The 23,574-nt window shown below is 38.4% G+C and overlaps 1 protein-coding gene across 1 annotated transcript in view; it reads right to left on the bottom strand.

Moving 5' to 3' along the window:
* Nucleotides 1-648: 648 nt before the first annotated feature.
* HDAC9 (histone deacetylase 9) overlaps nucleotides 649-23,574 on the bottom strand; it is a 457,613-nt gene continuing 434,687 nt past the window's right edge. The window contains exons 23-25 of the mRNA XM_065666283.1: nucleotides 15,617-15,701; nucleotides 10,326-10,479; nucleotides 649-703 (exon numbers count right to left, since the gene is read on the bottom strand). Of these exons, the coding sequence (XP_065522355.1) occupies nucleotides 664-703; nucleotides 10,326-10,479; nucleotides 15,617-15,701 (279 nt within the window). The 3' untranslated portion in view covers nucleotides 649-663. The remainder of the gene's footprint in view (nucleotides 704-10,325; nucleotides 10,480-15,616; nucleotides 15,702-23,574) is intronic.

The following is a 23,574-nucleotide window of genomic DNA, read 5'->3' as shown; positions in this document are numbered from 1 at the left end:
GGAGGGATGCCCGAGAGAAGGGAAAAGAAAGTAAAGCACCAACAAGCACAGTACTTCTGGGGATTTATAATACAATAAGTGCTTTCCCTTTAGCTAAATTCCCTCATTGTAATTTACACACCTTTCACTTATTCGACTAAGAACTCATGACAGGGGGTTAAAAAATGGCTCATAAAATAAAGGTGTCCTTTTTTTTTCATTACACAGAGCGAAGAAAACTAATTCTATTAACAATTTAACACAGTATGAAAAAAATTACCCAGTAAAAACTGTCAGAAAGCAATTCATGGAGTTTACCGAGCACTTTGCTGGCTGCTGGAATTCTTGTATCTATAGTATATCATGTAGGATTTTGTAATACTCTGTTTCACAATTTATGTTGTGAGTGGGTCAAACATCATATAAAAAGCATGCTCTAGGCTCTTTCTCCCAAGCCCGTTTTACTGTAACTCTAGAATTGCAGCGGTTATATTTAAGGAATCTTTAGGGCCCTTTCAAGTCCATCCAAAGCACAAGTGAAGTTGCTATTCAGAGTTTTGTGCCCAGTGTTTATGTTTCATCTGATCTGTGCCACCCAAGCAGCAGACAAGACATGTCTGAGGGTGCTTTGGGGGGATACACAATGATGTCACCCACAGGAAATATCAGGGAGGACTTGGCACTTCAGAAGGCTGGCTCTTCTTCCATGGGCTCGCCAGCAGCTCTGTAAAAATAAACAGGCAATCAGAATACAGCACAAGAGTACACAATGACATTGTAGATTTTCATGCATAATCAAAGCTGATTTTTCAGCTCTCTCTGATGTTTATTTGTGTTATTCAGTTATCCATAAATAGAGTTTCTTTCCTAGGAAGTATAAACAAATGTCAAGTGGAAAAACATTTTAGATCCAAACAATCACTGAAAATGTTCCTGTTTATATTAAAATATGTCAGAATATTTTATAACTTTTTGTCCAGAAATGTACATGCTTTGTGTCAACAGTCAAATAATTTCATGAAAAAAATAGCTGTGATACTTTTATTTTACAAGCTTTTGCCACTAAAAATATATGCATTTATTTTTTTTAAGTTTACTAGTAGGCTAGTAGTTAGTAATGTTTCCTCTGGGGTTCTTCTTCAGCCTTGTGATTTTTGATCCTGAGAATTTAGAAACGCATTGCCTGTCTGCCTGCAATTTCTGGGACCAAATTCTGAGCTAAATCAGCAAGGTCACTGTCATAGAGAAGGTATCTATTAACAAGATTAAATAGGGTTATACATGTATCTTTTGATTGAAAGTCTCTGGGTAATAATCAGGTTAGGTAAGATGAGCTCTCTAAAACAACCAATAGGTAAACAATGGGGACACACACTGAGCTGGAAAAAAGTGTCATAATTCCTTGTATCTGACAAGCTATCACACCCAAGGATTACCCTGGCAATTATAAAATGGGAAGCTCCTGAGATCACAGTTAGTATTGAAGGGCATAAGAATCTGGACATAAACCAATTTTCACCTCAGTCTGGCAGAATACCATATGACAAATGAGCTGAAGACCTCCCTAAAAATAGTCCCTTCAAGCAATTTTGAAATGAGGGTAGAGAAAAAATAAATGTAAATTAATAAATAAGACATTTACTAGATAAATCTTGTAAGCCAATATAATAACTGGCTTCAGTAAAACATCCCTCAGAAAGTATAAACTTGTGAAACCTAGCAGAAAAAAAAAAAAAAATTAATTAATGGGGCTTGCATGGGCTTTAGTAATTTATTCAGCAAGTAAGCCAGAGAATTCTAAATGAATCTGGAGTTTATTACAGTCTTTCCCAAAGAAAAATTCAGCAGTGTGCTTTTAAATAGTTTTATGCAGGTTATTCTTTTATGATTTGGAATGATCACAGATAGTATGTTGAAAAATATGTCAGATGAATGATATGTGAAAAATTAGATATTTTCAGACTAATAATTTCCAAAGGATTATTTACCCTAAAAGATTATTAGTCTCAAATGTTTTGGTCCTCCACCACATGGTGGAGAGTGTTTCCTATGTCCAGTAACAACTGCAGTTCCCTCTTTCCTGAGAGGCAAGGTGAAGCCCTTTTGCATTTCTTTTTACCCGTCTTGCATTGCTCTGGCTTGCAGCAGAGACCGCACAATGGTAGCCAGGGTGGGATAGAGCCCAGCCTGCTGCTGATGTCCTCAGGTTTGATAAAAGATCATGCACCATGTGGGGGATTCATACTGATGGTGTATGTTGTAGTTGTGCTGATCACACACTTTGTCCAGCCACTTTTGGAAGACCTGCATGTCCTCTGGCATAATGCAAATGTGCAATAAGCCCTTACTAAATATCCAGGACCTCATAGGTCTGTCTGGAAAGAGGATAATTTGGAAGCAGATAACAGTTCAGCTCTTAGGTTTGGCTGTGAGTAAGCAAATGAGAAGGCATAGTTGTCAATAGATTTCAGTTAGAGATTGGCAGAGCAGGAAGGACTGGAGCTCTGGAAAACCTCTGGAGTGAAAGTGGGGCTTGGGGCTATTTATAAGGATCTAGAGAAGCAGTATGTGCATCAATCTGTTCACATGTATTTGGCTTCTGGGACTGATATTCTCATGACCCTAGTACAACTGAGAGATGATCTTATTCAGGGTTTTAGTCCTGGGCAATTTTTCACTGATGAGGGTAATTCTGAGGGCCACGACTGACCTCAAGTGCCATATTCTAATATATTCCAATATTTTCTAACCATATGCCAATATTCTGCATCAAACAGAGCCTAAGCACCATTAGGATTTTTTTTTTTATGCCAGTGGCAGATGTAAGGTGCTTTACGGAGAAAGAAAGGAGGAGGTTAGGGTGCCCTGGTGAATTCAGCTGTTGTCTCTCAGTGTGGCAACTCTAAGACGCTTCTCCAGTCTCCTCTTGAAGACTTATGTGTATGTTTTAACTTCATTTTATTCATGTCAGAGAAGTCACTGAATCTATCCAAAGGCTAATCATTCAAAATATACATTTTTATGGGATAGCGGCTTATGTCAGAGTTTTGTATGAAAGCCAGTAAAGTTTTGGGGTTCTTAGTACCAAAAAAGCCCCATTTTTCCCTCTTTGTACAGAAAGAAAAATACTGTAGTCCCCCTAACCCTGAGCAGTGAATCAGTATATAGCCATTCTGATGATATCAAAAGTTGTCAAAAAAACCCAGTAGAAATCGACGGGGCAGAGTCTGACAGGCCAAATTTATGTTACTTCAGTTATGTCACTGTTAGTTACATCCGTTCAGTCACTCTTTCTGTAGCTGACAAGAAGTTGGCATAAAAACATAAAACACACAAAAAAATCCATGCTGTATGTATTCTTTAACTGGTTCCTCAAAGGCGCAGCTGTGAGCTCAGGTCTGATTTGGACTTATTCTGTGCAGTCAGCAGATTTAGAAAGACATCGATTGGGACTGTAATAATTGTAGAAGCACGGCTGTGATTTGTCATTAAGGCTTCACTGTGGCTCATTTGGACTGCAAGTTCCTAGGAGTTGAGCCCTCTTTGCTTTGCTAAATTTGCTGTGCTGGAAACAGTGCTCATCTATAGTTCTCTAGATGTACAATTCACACTATGGCAGACTGGAGTAGTCTGTTTGAAGTTAATGCTAATCAAAATTATTCTGTTTAAACCTTAAAACAAAACAAATGGATGAGACAAAAATCCTACCATATGGATAGAATCTGGCAAAATGTGTGGCATATCAAATATTATCCTGTGGCAGCTGAGAATAAACAGCAACCATATTAATTATGAGAATATTATTTCATATAGTTCATATCTGCACTTTAAAAAACTGTTAATATTTAAGAATTAAGATAAACCCTGTACATAATCCAAAAAAGCAAATGTTTCTCTTACCCTATTTTTAGAGTTACAGAAATTCCTCATAGCTACATCATCACACACATAAAAATTCAAGATATGTTTCCAAGTCACAGAAACTGCTGAACAAAAGATAGATTTTCTGGCATGGTATGGATGTTTTATGCCATAATCTGTTCCTAACTTAACTCAGCTGTTTTAGGGGAGATCATTGTAATTGAAAAGTGATCCTCTGGTAGCAAAGACCCAGGGAAAAAGAGGTACATTTCTACACCATGAAGATGATTCAGAGTGTCTGCCTAAAGGTATCGTATAAGAGATCCTGAGTAAGTGTCTGTCCTAGTAGAAATAGACTTTGTATAGATCAAAGAAAAAGGAACTAAAAGTAAAACTGATCATAGTTTAAGACCAGAATAAGGTAACTACACATATACTCTGTAAAGAGGAAGTAATGTCCAAATAAGGCAATTTAAATAAACTATAAACTCTGGCAAGATAAATGTAAACCTTTGATGAGGCAGGCCAAAGGAAAGTCTGAAGAGCAACATATTAAAATCATAAAAATTAATAATAAAAAGATCTTTCAAAGCACATCAGAAGAAATGATCAAAGCATAAAAGGAGCATCAAGGAAGGTAGACCGCAAAAGCAAAATGAACTATTTATATCTGTGTTCACTAGAGAAGTGTCAGGGAGACTTTATTGTTTGCAGATGAACAATCTTAAACTGAATCAGCACTTAGAACAAACTCATATATTAAACATTGCCAAATTGCTAAAAGCAGATGATATTCATTCACTGTGTTCTAGGGGAATGCAATTATGATATTGCTAATTAAATAATTACTGAGCATATTCTATTGCTTAACTTTGCATCCATACAAGAGGTAGAGAAGGTAAGAAATTCAATTCCCCTTTTGGAAACTGCAGGAGATACAGTAAGCTGGTATGGGGAACTCAGTTTTAATCAGTGATTACTAGGCATTTAGGTAACAGTAATTTGGGTAAGAGTTAGGTCTTAACACTTAGAAGGAAAGCGAGCCTTATAAATTTATCAGAAATTTCTGAAGGACATGAAAGAAGAGGAATCAAGTGATGTCCCTGCAAAAAGAAACTTTCCAACAATTTTATCCAAATGCTTTGAGGAACCTAGGTAATGAAAGAAGTCCCTCTCACAGGTAGATAATCAATCAAAAGTAGGAAACACATAATAATATTTGTGATTTTTCACTATGGAGGGATTCTCCAGAGCATCTCAAAAGGGTTTAGCAGACTGTCAGTATTTCTAGGTGATAACGTTTGTTGATGATGACAAACTACGGATACTGGTCAGTTCTAAAGCTCCTAACACCATTTCTGAATGGAAAAGAAGGCAAATTAACACAAACTAAAATGCAATGCACAAAATAGGAGGTAGGACAGATTTAATTGTTTTTACACAGTGGTGGCTATGACTGAGAGCTTGAAATTAATGGTAGAAGAGCAGAGAGCAAAACAAATAACATTAAGATAGTGTGTCCAGCGCAGAGCCACAAAGATGATTAAGGGAGTGGAACATCTCCCTTATGAGGAGAGGCTGAGGGAGCTGGGTCTCTTTAGCTTGCAAAAGAGGAGACTGAGGGGTGACCTCATCAATGTTTACAAATATGTGAAGGGTAGGTGTCAGGATGATGGAGCTAGGCTTTTTTCAGTGATATCCAGTGATAGGACAAGGGGCAATGGGTGTAAACTGGAACATAGGAAGTTCCACGTTAACATCAGGAAGAACTTCTTTACTGTAAGAGTGACAGAGCACTGGAACAGGTTGCCCAGGGGGGTTGTGGAGTCTCCTACACTGGAGATATTCAAGGCCCGCCTGGACAAGTTCCTGTGTGATGTACTGTAGGTTACCCTGCTCTTGCAGGGGGGTTGGACTAGATGATCTTTTTAGGTCCCTTCCAACCCTTGGGATTCTGTGATTCTGTGATTCTGTGTGTTCAACACCTGGAGTCCTGCATGCAGTTCTTACTCCATCTCAAAGAAAACTACAAAAGGCACAGAATCATCAGGGGTAAGAAATTATTTTCATAACAGGAAGAATACAGAGCCTTGAGACAGCTGAAGCCTTTAAATTCAGAAATGGGGCAGAGACTATGAGTAAGAAAACTGCTGCAAGAACTAGGGATTCCCCAGTGAATTTGTTGGTTATGAGTTTAGAGCAATGCCTGATGAGTCTGTGGGATTCACTATCTAAGTACCAAAGGTGTAAGCTGGTTTAAAAAAACCTTTGAGAAGTTTATGCCTGGGTAGGTATCCTGGAAGCTTTAAATGACATGGGTCAGATATAGCTGTTGAGATTTACCAACCCGTTAGGGCAAGGCCTATTCTCAAACTCCTCTGCTCCTGCTTCTCTTTCTTATTCACTACCCCAAGTGGGAGATGAGAGGAAGCTGGGCAAGACAGAGCTGCAGCCTGACCTGGGGAACCCTGACCTTGTTCTTTAGCAGCTGATCCTGGCTGTGACTTCAGACCCTGTGGGGCATGCCCAGATAGGTGCAGATTACTCAGCACAGCTGAAGTGGATACCCAAATAGCTAAATGTTAAGAGAAGCTCTATGACTTGATACACAAACACAACATGCAACCCTGATGGTGGCTAGCTGTTCCCCAAGGTCCAACCAGTTGCTCTGGTATAGAGTAATATAATGTGTGTAATATAACGCGATGTGATTGAAACTGCAACTGATAGCTCTGTAACAGTAATATCTAAAAATTGTACTTTGTTTTCATTTCCATTTGAGTAAAATCTATAACTAGCTGACCAACGGCCATAAAGTCAAATTCTGATAAATGTCATTCTCAAAATTTACTGTTTTCTGTAAAAAAAGTAAGAGCAAGACCCTTTTATTTTTCAATTTTAAGAAGAAATATACGGAAGCTCCAATGTATCAGGGACAGCACTGTACTGAATATTTTCATAGCATGATTTCTGAAACAGATGTGTGGCCAAAGCAAAATTCTAATCAGTTAAATCCATATCTCATGTAGGGAATAAGGAGTTATCAACACACAAAAGTTATGGTAGTTAGAAATGTTTTACAGGGCATGCCTGTTCCTTTAATTGCATCTGTATTTAAATCTGTGTTAGCATCATGCATGTTTTCTTTCCTATCCACAAACTTTTTTCTATATCTGTTTTCTTCTGAAGTCTATAATCAAGTTTCAATCAGACCTTAAAATGCAGAGCTCTGCTTTGGTAATTTAAAACAAAAGTGCAGCAGCTTTTCACAGTTTTCTTCATTTAGCATGCCAGAGAAAACCAAATAAAAAATAATCGGCACTGTCACTTGAGGAAAAGAAAGAAAGAAGGAAGGAAGAAAGAGAAATACTTCAGATAGGCCTTAGCCAGGAGCATTTTATCCTTTATTCATCAGTGGTAAATGAGCCAGATATGAGTTGGCCAGCAAAAGAGATGCTTTACCCAAAATCTTAGTTTAAAGTGAGTCATCTCACTCCAAACACCAATATATCCTCCAACATAACTGGCAAGAGTTTTCCCCGGAGACTCTTGTTGCTGTTCTCTTCATCTGGAGGACTGACCATCTCAAGCTGAAGTCAACAGGATCTCTACCATCAGTTCAGTGAAACAGTGTTAGAGATGCAGGCCAGAATTATCAGCCTGGCTGACCATGGTGGGAATTTAAAGAAAGTAAATTGGCTCCTGGCATAACGAAGGAGACCTTCAGCCTGCCCTTTCAGCCATGGTGCTTTCTGCTCTGATCCCACCCTTCCTGTCACAACCAACATTCTCAAACAAACACTCGATGCAAAAGCTTGCAACAGGTCTTCAGAAGGTGGCCCACATCTACAATGGGGAAATGAGGGTACACCTACAGTGGCCGTATTAAGATGGCTTGAGAGCCCAGATGAGTTCTTACACCCCTGCAGCCTGGTAGTTTGCCACAGAAAAAGGCTGGAGAAGCAGCACTGCATACTTGGTCCTGAATTACAACAAAGATAACAAATAGGAAAACATAGAGTTGGAACCAACACTACATTGCTGCAGTTTGCATTGGTATGTGCCTATGAAATTAACAGCCTGTTTTTGTGAAATGAATTAAATTATACTGGCATGAAACCAGAGTGCGCAATGTGGAATCAGTCCCTGGATTTATGATCGCATGCTGGACTTACATTCATGCTCAAAGTGCAGCCAGGTCCTCTCAGGTCTCCCAGCAGCTCAGAGGACCCTCAAAAATAGACCTTCAAAGTGACCATAGTTTATTTCATGTTCCTCCTTACGTTCTTCATTCAGCAGGAAGATAACAAGGAGAATGATGTCCTGAAGCCTCAGAAAACCTAACCATCAATTTTGGCCCACTGGGACAGCACTTACGTTGTCCTGTCTGATGGCAATCTGGCTTTGGGTTACTTCTTTGTGGGTTACGAATGTGGAAACAGACTTGGGAATGCACGTGTGCATAGGGTTTTTTTTTGAGCTGCTAAAAAATCTCGGCAGCACCACAGAAGATATTTCAAAGGAAGGCATTTTTCCACAGAACAATTAAGGATGACAGATTGGTCCCTATAAGAGTCCAGGACTGATGAAGTGTACTGAATCTGGCAGCCACATGAATTTCGCTTGTGTACATTTCGGTACATCCGGTTTTGGGTTGTTTTGTTTTTTTTTTTAATTTCTCTCAGCTCTGCCCTGAAATGCTATTTTCAGAATGGATGGAAACTGTCACAGGTTATCATTAGGTAGGTAATAAATACAATAATTAAGTGCAGTGTTAGTCAAAGGGTTATTTTCTTCAAATCATGTAGGATCAGCAGTTGCTCTCAATGGCTGTAGTTTTAAGTGAGTGGAGGCACATAACAAATACAATTCTTGGTTATTCTGAGCCATGTAAAAATACACAAAATTAACCACATCCTTACACAGAAAAATTTAAAGCTTTACTTTGTTTGACTGCATTAGTTCCAGTACTTGAACCAAAATTCTTTATCTTCAGTGCTACACACACAAGAGCAGGCACCTTTCTGTCTCCTAACTGTCACACATTTACATAACAAAACTTACATTATTCCTTAGCTGAGCTCTGATTAGCACTCTCACAAAACTAAAATATGTCTCCCACTTGTCATGGATTCTTTGCTAAACTTTTATGGATTTGTTTGCAATAATATTAGCACAACAATAGCCATAGCATATTAAAATCTAATTAAAACTGGAAAGGTAATTATGTAGATATTTCACTAGCTATCTGTGCTCCCTGTGTGTCGCTTTGAGCTGCGTCTGTTAACTCATTGACAGATGAGTGCTCCCACTGTTGTGAAAGATACTCAGTCCCAAACTCAGCCATAGTTTTTAGCACCATTCAAGTTCCCTGCATGCTTATCAGTTCAGCTCTGATTAAAGAGCCAATGAAGGAGGTAAGAGCCAAATCAAACAAGTAGCTGTCACAATGTAGGAGCCATGGATCTTTCTGCCTCCACTCCTAGCACTGCTCTGCCTACCCAGAGCTCCGTCTTTTCTCTCCTCTTGTTGCACAGCTCTGCTCTGCAGTCTGCAGAGACCTGATGAGTCTCCTTATAAGGTTTTTTAGTCCCTTCCTCCCTCCCCTGTTTTCTCTGGGTGATAAATGGTTCCACTGCATATTGGGTCTTCCTCTACTGGTGAAGGCCAGGGAACATTGTCCTTAAAACAAGTAAATAGGAAACTCCAAGAACTTCTGCAGTAGGCTTTCTGTTTCCTAACAGCTCTTTGAAGAAGTACTGGTTTTCAATGACACTGTGTTGGGTGTCTATCTTTAAAAATCTCTTATTGGCAAAAAACACAACAGCAATTGCTGTATAATTTTCTCAAATTGTGAAATTGAATGCAGTCTTCATTAATGTAAAAAGTGGCTGACAAGCTGGAAAAAAATCAGCGTTCTCACTCTTTACTTGTGTACCTTCATTTTGATACATGGAAAATGCTGGCCCTAATCCTTTAAGGATTGCTTTAAGTTTTATACTGGCACCTTTCCATTGCTTCCAGGGAAATAACTTTTAATGCATGTTTAATATAATTTAATAATGATTTAAGTCCATCCCTATTAAATTTATCTGAATGTGTGTTAAATGCCTTCCTAGAAAATTAGAACAGTTTTCAATAGCTTCCAATGAGAAGAATATGGTTAATTACATTTGATCATGTCTATTTTCCTCATATGGATATTACACTTTTTGTGTACTAGAGAGCATTAGACACAGGGAGAAAACAAGGTTCTTGCACTAATCATGAACCTTACTAAAAAATGACACATGACAGAAAACATCTGCTAGCATAGAATATCTCTGCTTCTAGCGGTCAAGTGAGAGAACCCAAATCAAGGGATGAAAACTTCCAAGTACCTCAATGAGCAGTTAATTTTGAAACAACTTTTAGTCTGGCTGTCTTCTTCACCTCACTTGCCTGGAGAGAAAGCCTTGTTCTCTACAGTAACTGCATACACTTACCTGCTGCTTTCCTGAGGGATACACTGCTGAACATCCACTGAAAGAGAGGCCATAGCAGATACCGTTTCTGTCTCCTCCCTCTCTCGTTTCTGAGACTCAGCCAGAGCACAATTCACTGGCACAGAGTATGGCTCCACTGACTTCCAGTACTTGCCTATGGAAAACACGCATAATAATTCATTGGAATTTTACCTAGCATGGTGGTACAAGCATAGTAATCACTTAGTTCAACACTGAGTGATTATAACTTAAAATCACTGTGCTGTAAGCAGCACAGTTGAAATTTCAGACTGCAGTGAGGAGGTATATTTCTGAACCTAAGAATGCCAAGTTGGAAAGTGCTTTCATTCCAAGGGCTGTGTCACAACCTTCCCCAAAAGGTAATAAATTGGAGGAATAACACACAGACTAATGATCACATACTGTGAGACAGGTTATTGGCTTTATCTGCACAAGGTGAAGGGAGTTCAGGGCAGGGTTAATACCTAGAAGCTCTGATATGGCAGACAGTGGATGCATATACAGCAAATAGGGCTAGAAAAATTAACACTGTTGTACAAAGTGCTCACAGAGCAGTGTCTTGAAAAGGAAAAAGTCAGAAATGCCAGCTCAGACTGGAGTGATGTTGCCAGAACAATCAGGTTTGTTAGTCCTGGATGTTCTTTCTCCTCCAACCTCAGGGCGTATACTAGAACAATAATTTATTTAAAACTTTCATATATGAACTGGCTGTTGCTGAAAAGCTGCCAGATGTCATAAGGAATAGAGCTTTCTGGTTTGCTGTGTAAAAACACAGCAGTGACTTAAAAGCCTGAGTATTCTCAGCTTTCTTCCTGCAAGAGAAGAGACAGTAAGAAGCTTCTCAAGCAACTCAAACAATAATGGCAGGTAACTCATGGTCCATGTATAAAATGGTCTGCTACTGCAGTGCAATTAAGAAACAGGTTGATTAGTGGGAACCAGGTGAACAACTAGGAATTTAGATACGTATTTCCTACAGTCCAGTAATCCACCGAGCACTCACTAATTGTCAGGTGGATGACACCTGGAAATTTAGAGAAGTGGGAAGGCTGGGAGCTCTGGACCAGAGCTTATTCAGTGTTTAGCAAGAAGCTTCCAGCAGCTGCAGAGGTTGGATCAGGGTACTTATCTGGGAATTAGACAGAGGGTTTCAACAGCTGTGAAAGAGAGGGGAACAAGTAGAGGACTTTTCCAAGGGCCAAAAGGAGGATTTTGGCAGTTGGGCAGTGGGCTGAGTTGAGGTGCTTATCCAGGGGGTAGCAGGAGGCTTTGACAGCTGGGAGGCCAGGCCAGCGATGGTGCTGCCTGTGCTGCACAAAGGCTGCTGAAAACTCCCTCTTTGGTAACACAGTTCTCAATACAGTTTCAGGCTTTTCAAAAGGTGAACTTTTCCCTCCAGTGAGAAAGCAGCTGTCAATAAAGCCTGAAAATGTCTTTACTCAAAAACATTATTGCAAGATGAAAGCCCAAGTCAGTCTGCAAGAACAAGCAGCGAGCATGGCCAGCACGTTTCTTTGAACTGTAATAGTGTGCACATTTGAGTAGTTAGCTGGACCTTTAAATAACGGGGACCTTCTGGGGATAAAATGTTAAGTGCATTAAGTATCCTACAAAGTTGAGATTAAGTGTTAGGAGGTTGGCTTAGTTCCAAAAGTATGAAAGACACAGCTAAAAAGTTATGTACATAACAGTAGGCTCAATGATTGGAACCTGGCAAATTTTGTAAAGACAAGACAAAAATATTCTATTATTAGCTTGCTGAGAGACCGTATTCTCTATTCATCTATTAAAAAAAAAACAAGCAAAAAATTATATGAGCATTCCACAATGTTCTCACAGATCATATGTGCAAAAGTCAGTCTTTGCAATACACACCCAATTCAAACCCTATAATTTATGAGCTAAAAGTTCGCAAAGTGGGTGGGGTTTTTGTTGCAGAAACAGATGTGCAAGAAAATCAAATCTGTTGGCATGGGAATAATACTCTCTCTTGCCTATAAAAGAAATGAACCCATGTTCACTGCTGGAGTTTTCAAGGGCTCTTATTAATAAAATAAAATATTAGTACCCAGCTACCACTGTGTTGCCCTCCTGCAGCAACAATAAAACGGCATCAGTGAGGATTGCTACATCACATTTGTTCATTCACGCACAGGCTCGCATACCAGCTGCCCCCTGAATCATAACTTTCTTGTAACACTAAAACTCAGCACCAATTCAAGCATATTAGTGGGCTCTCTGTGCCCATTTAACTACCAATAGCACCCAAGCGATTGATTATTTTCCTTGTTTCTCTGCATTGAGAATTGTATTATGAGAAGGGTTTCAGCTGTAGAAAAGGAAAGCAGTCAGGCCAGGAAGCAGGTGGCAGCACCTATGCCACAGTGGAGGGTCTTGGAGAAGGGAGGGGAGAAGGGGAGTGCATGGTAGGGTGTTTGTAGTTTGTGGGAGGAAATTTTAAAGCTGTTTCAGCTTTAATTGCATCCAGGTAGCAGTGAGTACCTCATGCAAAGAGGGCATTCTGATACTTGCGAAAAAGCAATGGTCGGTTTTAATTTAAAATCAGGAAATCAGATTCTATGATCTATGATCTATTTTATGATTCTAAACCTGTACTTTACAAACACCTCTAGTAATCAGAGCAGCTTTGTGAGTTTCTTTTTATATAAGACAATATTTACATGTTGTACGCAAACACACAGGGCTTGCATGCATGTTCAGCCAAAAGACTTGCAGGCAAAGTTTTGCGGAACAGAGAGACAATCACAGCATGAGGCTGCAGAGGAGCTTTGTTAGAAACCTTAGGTATGCTATGGATTGGCAATTAAATGAACTCAAAAAGCATATGCCTCAAACTGCTCACATCTCTGAAAATGACGTTTCTACTGTGCTATACTGGAATGTGAAATGCTACCAGTCCTGTTACATTCATTCAGAAGAACTTGGTGGAGCTCAGGGGAAAGAATGAAGCATACTGCTGGTTTCATTCATACAAAACTTGAGCAATCGCGGCTTGAAAGAATAAACAATGAAACCAAATCAGTCTTCTAGGTATGCTTTGGCTTTCAGCATGAAAATGTGCTTAAGACTCCCTCAAAGATTTGTGGGACCACTGATTACTACCAGGAAATAATAAAAATGAATGTCTCTGTCACTGTTACAAGCATTTTTAACTGCCATTCACAGATAGATTTGGACATGCTATACCATGGCTTCCTTGAAAAAAACCCCACACTTGGGGGTGGTACTCAAGCCAATGAACAGGATTGCTTAGAAATACCATATTACATGGGTGTGGGAACTGTTACTTCCAAATGTATTACATTTCCAAAGGATTTTTGGATCACTGTAACATACAAAATATTTATACAGATTCCATTCTAGCTAGAAAAATAGTTGTTTCCTCTCATTGTCTAAGTAAGTATTGTATCTTTGCAACAAACGAAGAGGAGGGACTTTTGGTTTTGTCTACAATATTGCTAATATTTGTTATGAAAGTTGAATCACAGACATACAGACCCAATACACATGCAAACAATTATCCAAAGAAATCAAGCTTTCTCAGTATCTCTTGAGGTGGCACTTGACAGCTTAATGCTTTTCAGCATTAATAACTCCCTATAATATTCAACATATTCTTGCTTCTCTTGATTCCATCTAAATAGGTGTTCTTCATAAAGCTGTTCTGAACTTCCTCAATGCTCCTTTCTGTCAGCCAAGCATATTCCTTTCTAATACTTGGCCTCCCCAGACAAAATGAGGTATGCATAACTTTTAAAGTAGTAACTGCAAGAAAAGAGAGAGTATTGTGATAAATAACTCACTCAGAACCTGAGCAGACCGACCTAGGTTTCATCCCATTGGACTGCCATGACTGTACCAGTTCAGCTCAAACCAATGTGTGGCAAAATCAAGCCCCTCTTCGGAGCTCTGGTCTATGTTTTTAGGCATAAACTTATATAGTTCCTAAAACTATTCCTTCTTTCTGTGAAGGAAGGAATTCCTTTGTGTGTATTTCCAGTAAGACACTATGCCTTTCTAGAGCTTGTATTTTTTTTTCTCAATGCACCCTTTTCTTTGGGGCTTTTTTTTTCAGATCCATTTTTCATTAAATACATGCTTTATTTCAAACAGAACTGCATATCCTTTCCTCATGTCTGTGGTCTGTGTGCAGCTTGCTGTCCTTACTATCATTTGCATAGTACATGAATTTCCTTAATTTAGTGATTTCTCCCAGATAATTAACAGATTATTAACAGGGAATTTTAAGCAAGACACTAACTCATGAGCTACCTTAGGACATACCACTCAGCAAAAATGACTGACTGGAATTTATCATGTAGAGGTGAACATTTGCATATCTAGGTGACTACTGGATGTGAAGGATGAATTACATACCTACAGTAAATTTTCTTTGTCACTTTAAATTAAAATCAGTTTGAATACTGCATGATCAGTGGAAAATGCATGGTGTCCCTTTTTAAAACTGCATTTATTTCATGTAGTTGAATCCTAATTATTTGTGATTCATCTAAAATGAAGAAAACATTTGTTATCCATTTGTTATTGTTAAGGAGTCAGCAAACAGCAGAAGTCAGGAAGCTTCCACTGCCTCAGTAAAATGGCGGAGAGCCGAAGATTAGAGAATTTAAGGGAAGTCTGCTCAGTTAGATTAAGAAAGCTGATTGCAGAGAAAATTTTTCAGTGAGACCAGAGCAAATGCCTTAAAGCATCTGGCTAGTAAAGGCTTGTGGTCAGGGCCCACAAATGAAATGATCAAGTACCCTCTGCACCAGAAACTGAAGAAAGTCATGTATTTGTCAGCATTGTTTCACAGAATATGAGCTTTATCTCAAGCTCCTATACATCTCAAAGTGAGTAACCTGGGGGACGTTGCACAGAATCTGTAGAAACTACTTGTTTAGAGCTGTAATTTACCTTTTGGTTCCTGCCCTTCACTGACAAACATCTAGTTCATCCAAGGTACTCTGGACTGGAAAGGTTTGGGAATACTCAGGAATCAGAAAGCTCTAAATAATTTCAAATGGTTAGTTTTTAAGGGCTAAATATACAGCAGAAACAAAGAGATGTCAAAGAAACAAAAATAAAAACATATATACATATACATAACTAGACACAGAATGTTCATTTATACATAAAAAATTTGCCCACTCTTTTCTCTGAACTAATAGGTTAATGTCTATGATATTAATTAATAATAAACAACACCCCAAACCCACCAACCCTCTAACCCAAACTGACAAACATACTTTGAATTTCAGTGGTCTTTTTTAAAGAAGCTATTGCATTCATATTGGGGATTTGGTGCACAATATCTTCTGGGAGAGGCTCCAACTGCAAGAATAGAATAGAATAATATAAATTTTCAATAAGCCACAGGGAAGTAAAACAAACTGAAACAACCTAATCCTTAGGAAAAGCTCAGCCCAAGAACTGGTTAACATTTTGTTGGTATCAGTTCTAAATGTATAGCCATGATTTTGTTTTCTGTTTTCCAGCCATGTAATTGAATTCCAAGGGGCTTTTCTATTGGCTGCAAGACTAATCTATGGAGTCTCTGAAACAGGTGCATGTCTGTGTATTATTCATTAAAAAAATGCTAGTTATTTGTGTAATTTTTGTAGGTTCCTCACAAACCAAATTCCACTGCATGTGTATACGCAGCTGGGCACTCCAAACAAACCCTTGCTGAAGCCACACTGGAACCAAAGTGTGCACTCTATTATCTTTATTTTCCTGGTGTTATTACATCTAGCCATCTTACACATTTTAAGATTTATAGGAGGAAAACATAAAACACAGCTGCTTTTACTAGTTTTGCATTAATTTCAAATAAAGTAGTAGATAAATAATGGTTATGCAGATCAGCAGTAACAGTTCTCTAAAAAAGTTATTTGTAGAGTGGGCTGTATTGTAATTAGCCAGATTTAATTCTATATTCTTTGAGTAGGGCTGCATCATAGCATATTTGCAAAGGAAGTGTTTACTTACTGCACAGTTACTTTTGCCCTGCAATGGATAAATATACCAAGCAAACTATATTTTGAAATTCATCCACATGTGCTTTTTTGCCCACCTTCCATACATTTTCTCCCAGAAAGAGGGTAAAAGATTGTGTGGGCTAAATGACCCATTTTGTACTGTAATGTCTATATTCCCCTTTAACTATGCTTAGAGTCCAGCCAGTTTTTCCTCTTCACTGCAGCGTCGTGTCAAGGTGGACAACAAAGAGCAGTATCAATACCAATCTCTCCTCTCTAAAGCTAAGGAAGTTGAACCACTGTTGACAAGAGACATCTGTAATGCAGACAAAACTCCTTTCTTAAGCATGCCTGGGTCTACTTTAAACTAGGTCAAGTGAAACCCACCCAAGGATCTTCCTCTGTAAAGTTAATAGTTCAGTAACCAACACATATCAACCTTCAGGTTACTACCATTGCATTGTTACCCACCAACTAGATAAAATCAGCTTTGATCAAAATACACACAGTGGGAAGCAACTGCAATGTAGATATTCCCTTAGTGATTTTATTTTAAGCAAGCTTAGCTACAAATCCCAGAACTTCTGGGATCCTACCATTGCAATCAGTAGTGAATGCCTGTCAGTGATAAAGACATTGCAAATATCACCAGTATTTTGGAGTCTTGGTAACTAAAATAAATAGGGCAGTTCATGTCATTATTTCATTAGAATCCCATATGGGATTACAGCTGGAAGATTTTCTTATGGCTAGAAACAACAGCACTATGTTTTGTTTTCAAATAACATAAATCACTCCATTCTGTGCAGTGAGCAAATGTGCAGAGAAGTGCTGGTAGGACCTGATCGGGTCTATCAAGAAAGTCAAACTGCAAAGGAAGATTGTTGCTATCTAATACATATCATAGATTAGAACAGAAAGAGCTATTACAATAGAAATAATATTTACAGATATGTTTACAATTCTTAAACCGCATTTTCGTCACAATCTTTGTAGGTTATTCTATGGTAACTCTTGCAGGTACCTCAGGGAAAACTGTATTTATGAAAATGCCCACCAACAGATCAAGCTTGACAGATCTTAGAACAGTAATCCATAAAATAGTCTTAATAATACATACCTTGGGTTACATAGATGAATAGAACTTGCTTTTATCACTTATTTTCTGTTTAAAGCAATCTATCATTTGGCTAGGATAAGGACAAAATCTGAAGTTTTGTTTGGTCGTACTGGGTGCAGGAACACAGAAGAGGAACAAACTTCAGCTTAAAGTTCTGACAATTTCCTAATTCTTAAGGCTTTGAAGATCAATTCACTCCCCTGAAGTAGGACAAAACAGCCCTGGCCTATAATAGTATGAATAATAGTACAAAGTATGTAATTGCCAGACTGCAAGATGTGAGAAAACTGTGTCTTTTTTTTGCTGGGAGCAACTGACGTAGAGATAGCTAGAAGTAATATCCCATTAAAAGGTGAGTATTTTGTTGTGTTCAGAGCTGGATTTTTGCAGGAGCCAAAAAAAAGTCTTTTTTTTTCCTAATATATTAATAAAACCTCTTTAATCAGTGCAGAATAAATTCTTTAACAATTAGGCTGCATTTGAATATTTAGACATATTGGGTTAATGTTTAGACATGTCAGATGTGTGTTTAGAAATCAGGATAAGATGATAAATCATTAAAGACAAGAAGAAAAAACATACAACATACAACAATTATCCCAATCCTTACTCCATCCGTTAGCTTTACTAACAGATCTATAGGTCATGTGACCATAACAACTCATGTTTGAACATTTCCTTTATTCTTTTTTCCACAGAACTTTCATTTTGGATCCCAAGCTGAGCTTCTGCTCCAGAACTATTCTGCCTCCTCAGTCAGTGATAGCCAGACAGACCTTGGATCCTCTTCCATATCAGGGAAACCTTATCAGCCACCACATGAAAGTTCATTACATCATATATCCTGCTCAGCCCAAAATGTAGTACCATTACAAAACCACTGTAGAAATAAAGCCAGTGACTTATGGCAGCTATTTCTATACACTGTGAAATGAGACTGTCTGCATTTGAAAGAATGATTTCTGCTGGCAGCTATCCACTGGTTGGATATGACTGTATAGACACAGGGGTGTCCCTGGAAAATATCAGCAGTTAGACCCAACAGTGAACAAAAGAAATTACTCTACACCTGGCATATATGGCACCATCACCTTCCCTCCTACATTTATTGGCATTCAGATAATGAAGTCTATTAAATCTGGAGGCTAACAGAAAGGAAGCTGAAAAGAGCACTGGAAATACACTGTCAGGAAAGAAATCTTTCAGAGAACAGCTCAAGTCTGCAGAAATAACCAAACCACTGGAAAGACTGTTTGGACCAGACACAAAGGGTCACATTTTCTAAGTTTTCACATGGCTGAATTAGGCTTTTGTGACCAAAGTAGCAGATGAAAGTAGAAACTGTGTCCACCAATCATTTTCAAAGTAGGAAAAACAATGTAAACAGGCAAAAATCACTTGAGCTGCCTAAGTCTGCCAGAGGCATATCAACAAATGTTTGAAGAAGGAATTAATGGTGGAAATTTCATGTGCCCAGAATGTGATATGAATTGATTCCTGGGAACGTGGAGAGAATCTGAAACTGCAGCATTCTGTACTGAGCTGGAAATTCTATCAGTATCTGCATTGTCCTTAACACTGTCATGTTTTAAAGCACCAAGATTAGTGTCAGTGAAGATTGTTGTGGAGTGCAGTTAGAGATAACTGATGAGTGATGCAATTGCAAGCATAATGTAAGGAGCATGGAAAGTCCTGACAGAAGCAGAGGAAGGGGAGAAGACAGGCAGGCTCCCCAGGGATGCCTAGGTTGCAGAGGGAAGCATTAGAACCTCTCTTTCCTGGATGCACTGTGCAAGAAGCATATCAGCACAAAGGCTGGACTTCATTGCTCTTAGAGTAACCTATGATTACAGAGGACTAAGTTCAAAGATCTCACAGGTCCTCTCTGTTCTTCTATTAACAATCTTCTGAAAGTTTATGCATTTTCTGTTTATATATAAGCACTTTGGGAAGGTATTTTTGTGATCCACTGTTACAACGCAGCACATAAGTCAGTTTTCAGTAAGGAATAGGCTCAAAGACAGAAGGGGTCATTAGCACCTACCAGGCCCTGAAAAACAAGGGATGACTAGGAATTATGTAACTTTCGAATTGGAATATTCTCTGATTCCTTAGCCAAACTACTTCCTGACTAGTTCTGCCCACCCTGTGGACTTTGATGTCACCATGCTGACCTCTGGAACATACATTGCTCCAGTTTCCTACCCTAATTATTTCTGGACCAATTTCTGGATTCTGGGTTTGTGCAAGTAGCAGTTGACAGGTGGCTTAGACTCAGTGTTAATTATTTTCAGATTAACAATGAGGATGTGAGATTGTGACCAAGTTTACCAAGCAATCTAAAGTTGATCTCAGGCCATATTGACTTCCATGAATATTTCAATTTTGGAGAAAGAAATGCTTACCCTTTCTGGTAAATAACCCCTTTTAACGCAGTCCAGGCCCTCTTGGCAGAGCTCACTGCCTAGCTGGCAAGCAACCCCAGATTCACACTGAATTCCACAAAGGAGAAAATGCCAACTTTTCATCATCAACAGGAAAGCTGCAGAGTACAAGCTTTCCACTTAAATTACCATCCCCTCCAAAATGCCAGCTCAACAGATTGCAAGAAAGAAGCACATACTTCACACTCTGCAGGAAAATTGTCCAGGATAAGTTTTCAAGCATGTTTGAGAGCCAACCAATCACAATGTTTTGTCAAATTCTGCTTCAGACTGAAATTCAAGCCAGAAGAATATTTACTAGAAGATGTTAAATTTAGTCACTTAAAAATGTTTTTGCACTTAGAGCCAAATTCAGCCTTGGCCGCCACAGTCAATGAGAGCAGACATGCGTCCTCTCTGTGTCTTTGTTGCAGGATCCCACTGGGCAGAGCACACTGTAGACTGCACTTCTCTGTTTCCTTTATGCAAAGAAGAGCGCGACCCCATCTGCGAGTAATTATCACTTTTTACAGGCCACAGCAAACTGCTGTACCACATAGAGTTAAGAGACAATGCCCAAACCTGTATGCAGATCAGAGGGACCATGATGTTAAACCGACTTCTGTGTCCCATGGAAATACCCCATCTGGCTGCTTGAAAAGGGATGTGATGAAGGAAGAACTATATCTTTAGATTTTGATTCAAATAGTTTTGTGCCTGAAGGAATCCTTCCTTACTGTCTCTGGCTGCAGAAGAACCCCCAGCTGAACACAATTATGTTGGAAATAAGCTGCAGGATTTAGGATACTGAACTCAAAGAAAGCTTATCCCTGAGGGCTTTTTAAATCCAAGTAGTGTCTCTTCAAAAGTAATGTGGAGGAAAGAAACCAGAACCTATCCTTGCATGTATAGAGCAGCCATACTCACCACCACCTGGCACTGAAAGATAAAGCAGTGGTCTTTATAGCACTGAAGCTAGGATGGGCAAAATAGTGTGGAATTTCCATTCTCCATAACAAAGATTTTGGTGAAACATCTTGATATTAAACCCAATTTTCACACACTTCTTGGAATAACATACAAACCCCAACATTCAATGATTTTCTTATTTGAAGTAATATATACATCTATATATACTTGAAAAAGAAGTATTTGAAACTGTACAACCAATCTGTGAAAAAATATAGAATAGTTATAAGTTATGAGTTTTAAGCAAAGGAGTATATAATAATCTCAGAAATGCTTAGGCCTATAAACAGGGTCTCTGTCCTAATTATCTGAATCCATCATTTCCTTTGTTTTGCCAGACGCTTTTTTAATGGACAAGTTCTCAAATCATGTTGAGAAAATTTAGCAATATTTTAAAGCAACTGATGCTCATCCTGCCTTTTTCCTGTCCAGAAGGATTTCCATGTTTTTATTCTGGATTTCAAGGGAATCCAGCTGCTTAATCTCTTCTCACCTCTTCTGAAGATTCCCTTCCAAGGAGATAACCTACAGTGCTCCCAATTATCTTTGGAAATGGTCAAATGGATTCTTCTCAGTGTGACATGGAAATTTTCTGCTTCTACACAGTTGCATAGACGAGGAAACCTAAAATCTTGAAATACTTTTTTTAAAAGAAATTTTATACGTAAACTTTCTAATTAATTTTGTGTTTATAAAATTTATCCTTATCTTTACTTCTAGAATTTCCTTTTTATATTTCTCATTGTTTAAGGAGAGATTCATGCAAACAAACCAGACTGAGAAATTTCAGATACTATAAGGTGTCTTGCCTGATTTTCAGTTGCTGCTCAGAAAAGGCATGCATCTCCTGCAAGTTCTGTGTTACATTAGGAGTCCTGTGCTGATGTCCTGGCTACCTTAAGGTATCCAGGCACTAGGCACCACTATTTAAGGAGCTGTCTTAGAAAAAAAACAATTTAGCCTCCGATCAGAGAAAACCAACAATTATAATCAGATGTTTCTCAGAAGTATTGACCTCAGAAGTATAGATGGGGCTGATAGCCCATTTAAATTCTGATCTCTTGCAAGAAAAAGAGACTTTTTAATATTTTTTTGTTAGTCTTCAAAATCAACAACTGTATGCAGGAATTTCCTGTGCCATACTCCAATTATTTAAAAAACATTAACTTGATAATGTATTCTTTTCCTAGTGGCTCCAGTTGCATTCGTTAAGAGAAGAGCAAGAAGTTAAGTTGCTAAACAGATCATTGTACTACAGGGAACATATAAATAAGAGCAAAATATGTCTATCTTGGATGACAACCTGTTTTCCTTCTTGGTATTCAGAGACAAATTAAGAAAATAAATCATTTTGCACTTGTAAGTTTGATGTTACTTCTATATATCAGTTCAGCTCTCCATGAAAGTTGGAAGCTGTGGCAAGTTTTACTATAACTCTTCTAAAAAACTGTTATTCTGCTGGTAATAGAACATATGAAGCAGTGAATTTATGTATTGACAAGTCCTGGCCAAAACCAACAAAACAAAAGTTTTAAAAAACCCTGCAAAATGTTTATGAATTCTAATCCTCAGCACATGAATAAATACATCTGACAAACTGCAGAGTACCTTACAAAGGCCTTTCCCAATCTTTCTAATTTGAGTTCAATTACATGTGTGGTGTTTAGAAACTGAAGAACATCTTGCCAATGTTTTTAAACCAGGGTTGCACTATATACCATTATTTGTAAAAGTGAAGGGGGCAGATAATAGGTTATAATTATCCTATTAATCACCTGTAAAGAACTGCATTCCAGGAAGAATGCATCTTCGAATTACAGTAATTGGTTGTTTGAAGAAAAACATTATTTTTTTTGTCCTTGGCAGGAACATGCTTGGGGTGTACTGTGCAAGCTCATGAATATTATGCTGAAATCAAGCAATGTATATGCTATGGGCCATGTGGTGTACATTGCCATAAGTCTATAGATGTCAACAGATGCGCTGATTTCTAACTAAGTAGGTATCAGACTTCTTCATTAGTGTCTGCTCCTCGGCAACACCTTTAGTTATTCTTTTAAGAAAACAGCAGTTTCTTTTGAAAGTTGTGGTAACAACATCCTCTCTGGAGTATTTTTCTCTTCTTAGCAGCCACAGCATATTTCTCTTTGAAATTCTGCTGCACTAGACCATTTAATGAATGTCCCTGAAGATAACGCTGTGAGTAGAAGCACATGAGAACAATGCATACTGCATGAGATGTTTCAAGTTATTAATGATCATGTTCTTTTACAAGTGGAATAAAAATGGCTGCATGGTTATGTTTGTCTTCATTCTCAGTTACTGAACTTCTGTCTCTTCTAAAATTTGCTTTGTTATATTTTGCAAAAAGGTAGACTCATAATTTATCAAATGTCCTGGTCTCTAATAACTCAAAAATAAAATCAAAGAAAGTCTCTATTCCGGCACACTTATCCCATTCCTTTTGCTCACAATCGGTATTTTGTCTTGGGTAGTGGCTAGTCGGTGACGGCAGAACAGTAGGCGGGTGTGACACAGTGTTAAAGCAAAATAAGGCAGTTTTCATAAATGGGTAGCACCACCAAATGGTCATAAATGGATAGAGGGACCCAGGGACCTACACAAAGAAAGACACATCACATCATCAGCATTGTACCATTTGCGTTAGTCCCACAAACGTGCAAATTCAGAGAGTGGGTTTAGAAGGGCTATGA

Source organism: Lathamus discolor, chromosome 2 (assembly GCF_037157495.1).
Source record: "Lathamus discolor isolate bLatDis1 chromosome 2, bLatDis1.hap1, whole genome shotgun sequence".
In the NCBI taxonomy this organism is placed as follows: domain Eukaryota; kingdom Metazoa; phylum Chordata; class Aves; order Psittaciformes; family Psittacidae; genus Lathamus; species Lathamus discolor.
Note: the sequence above shows the minus strand (reverse complement) of the source record. Positions and strands in the feature narration are given on the sequence as shown.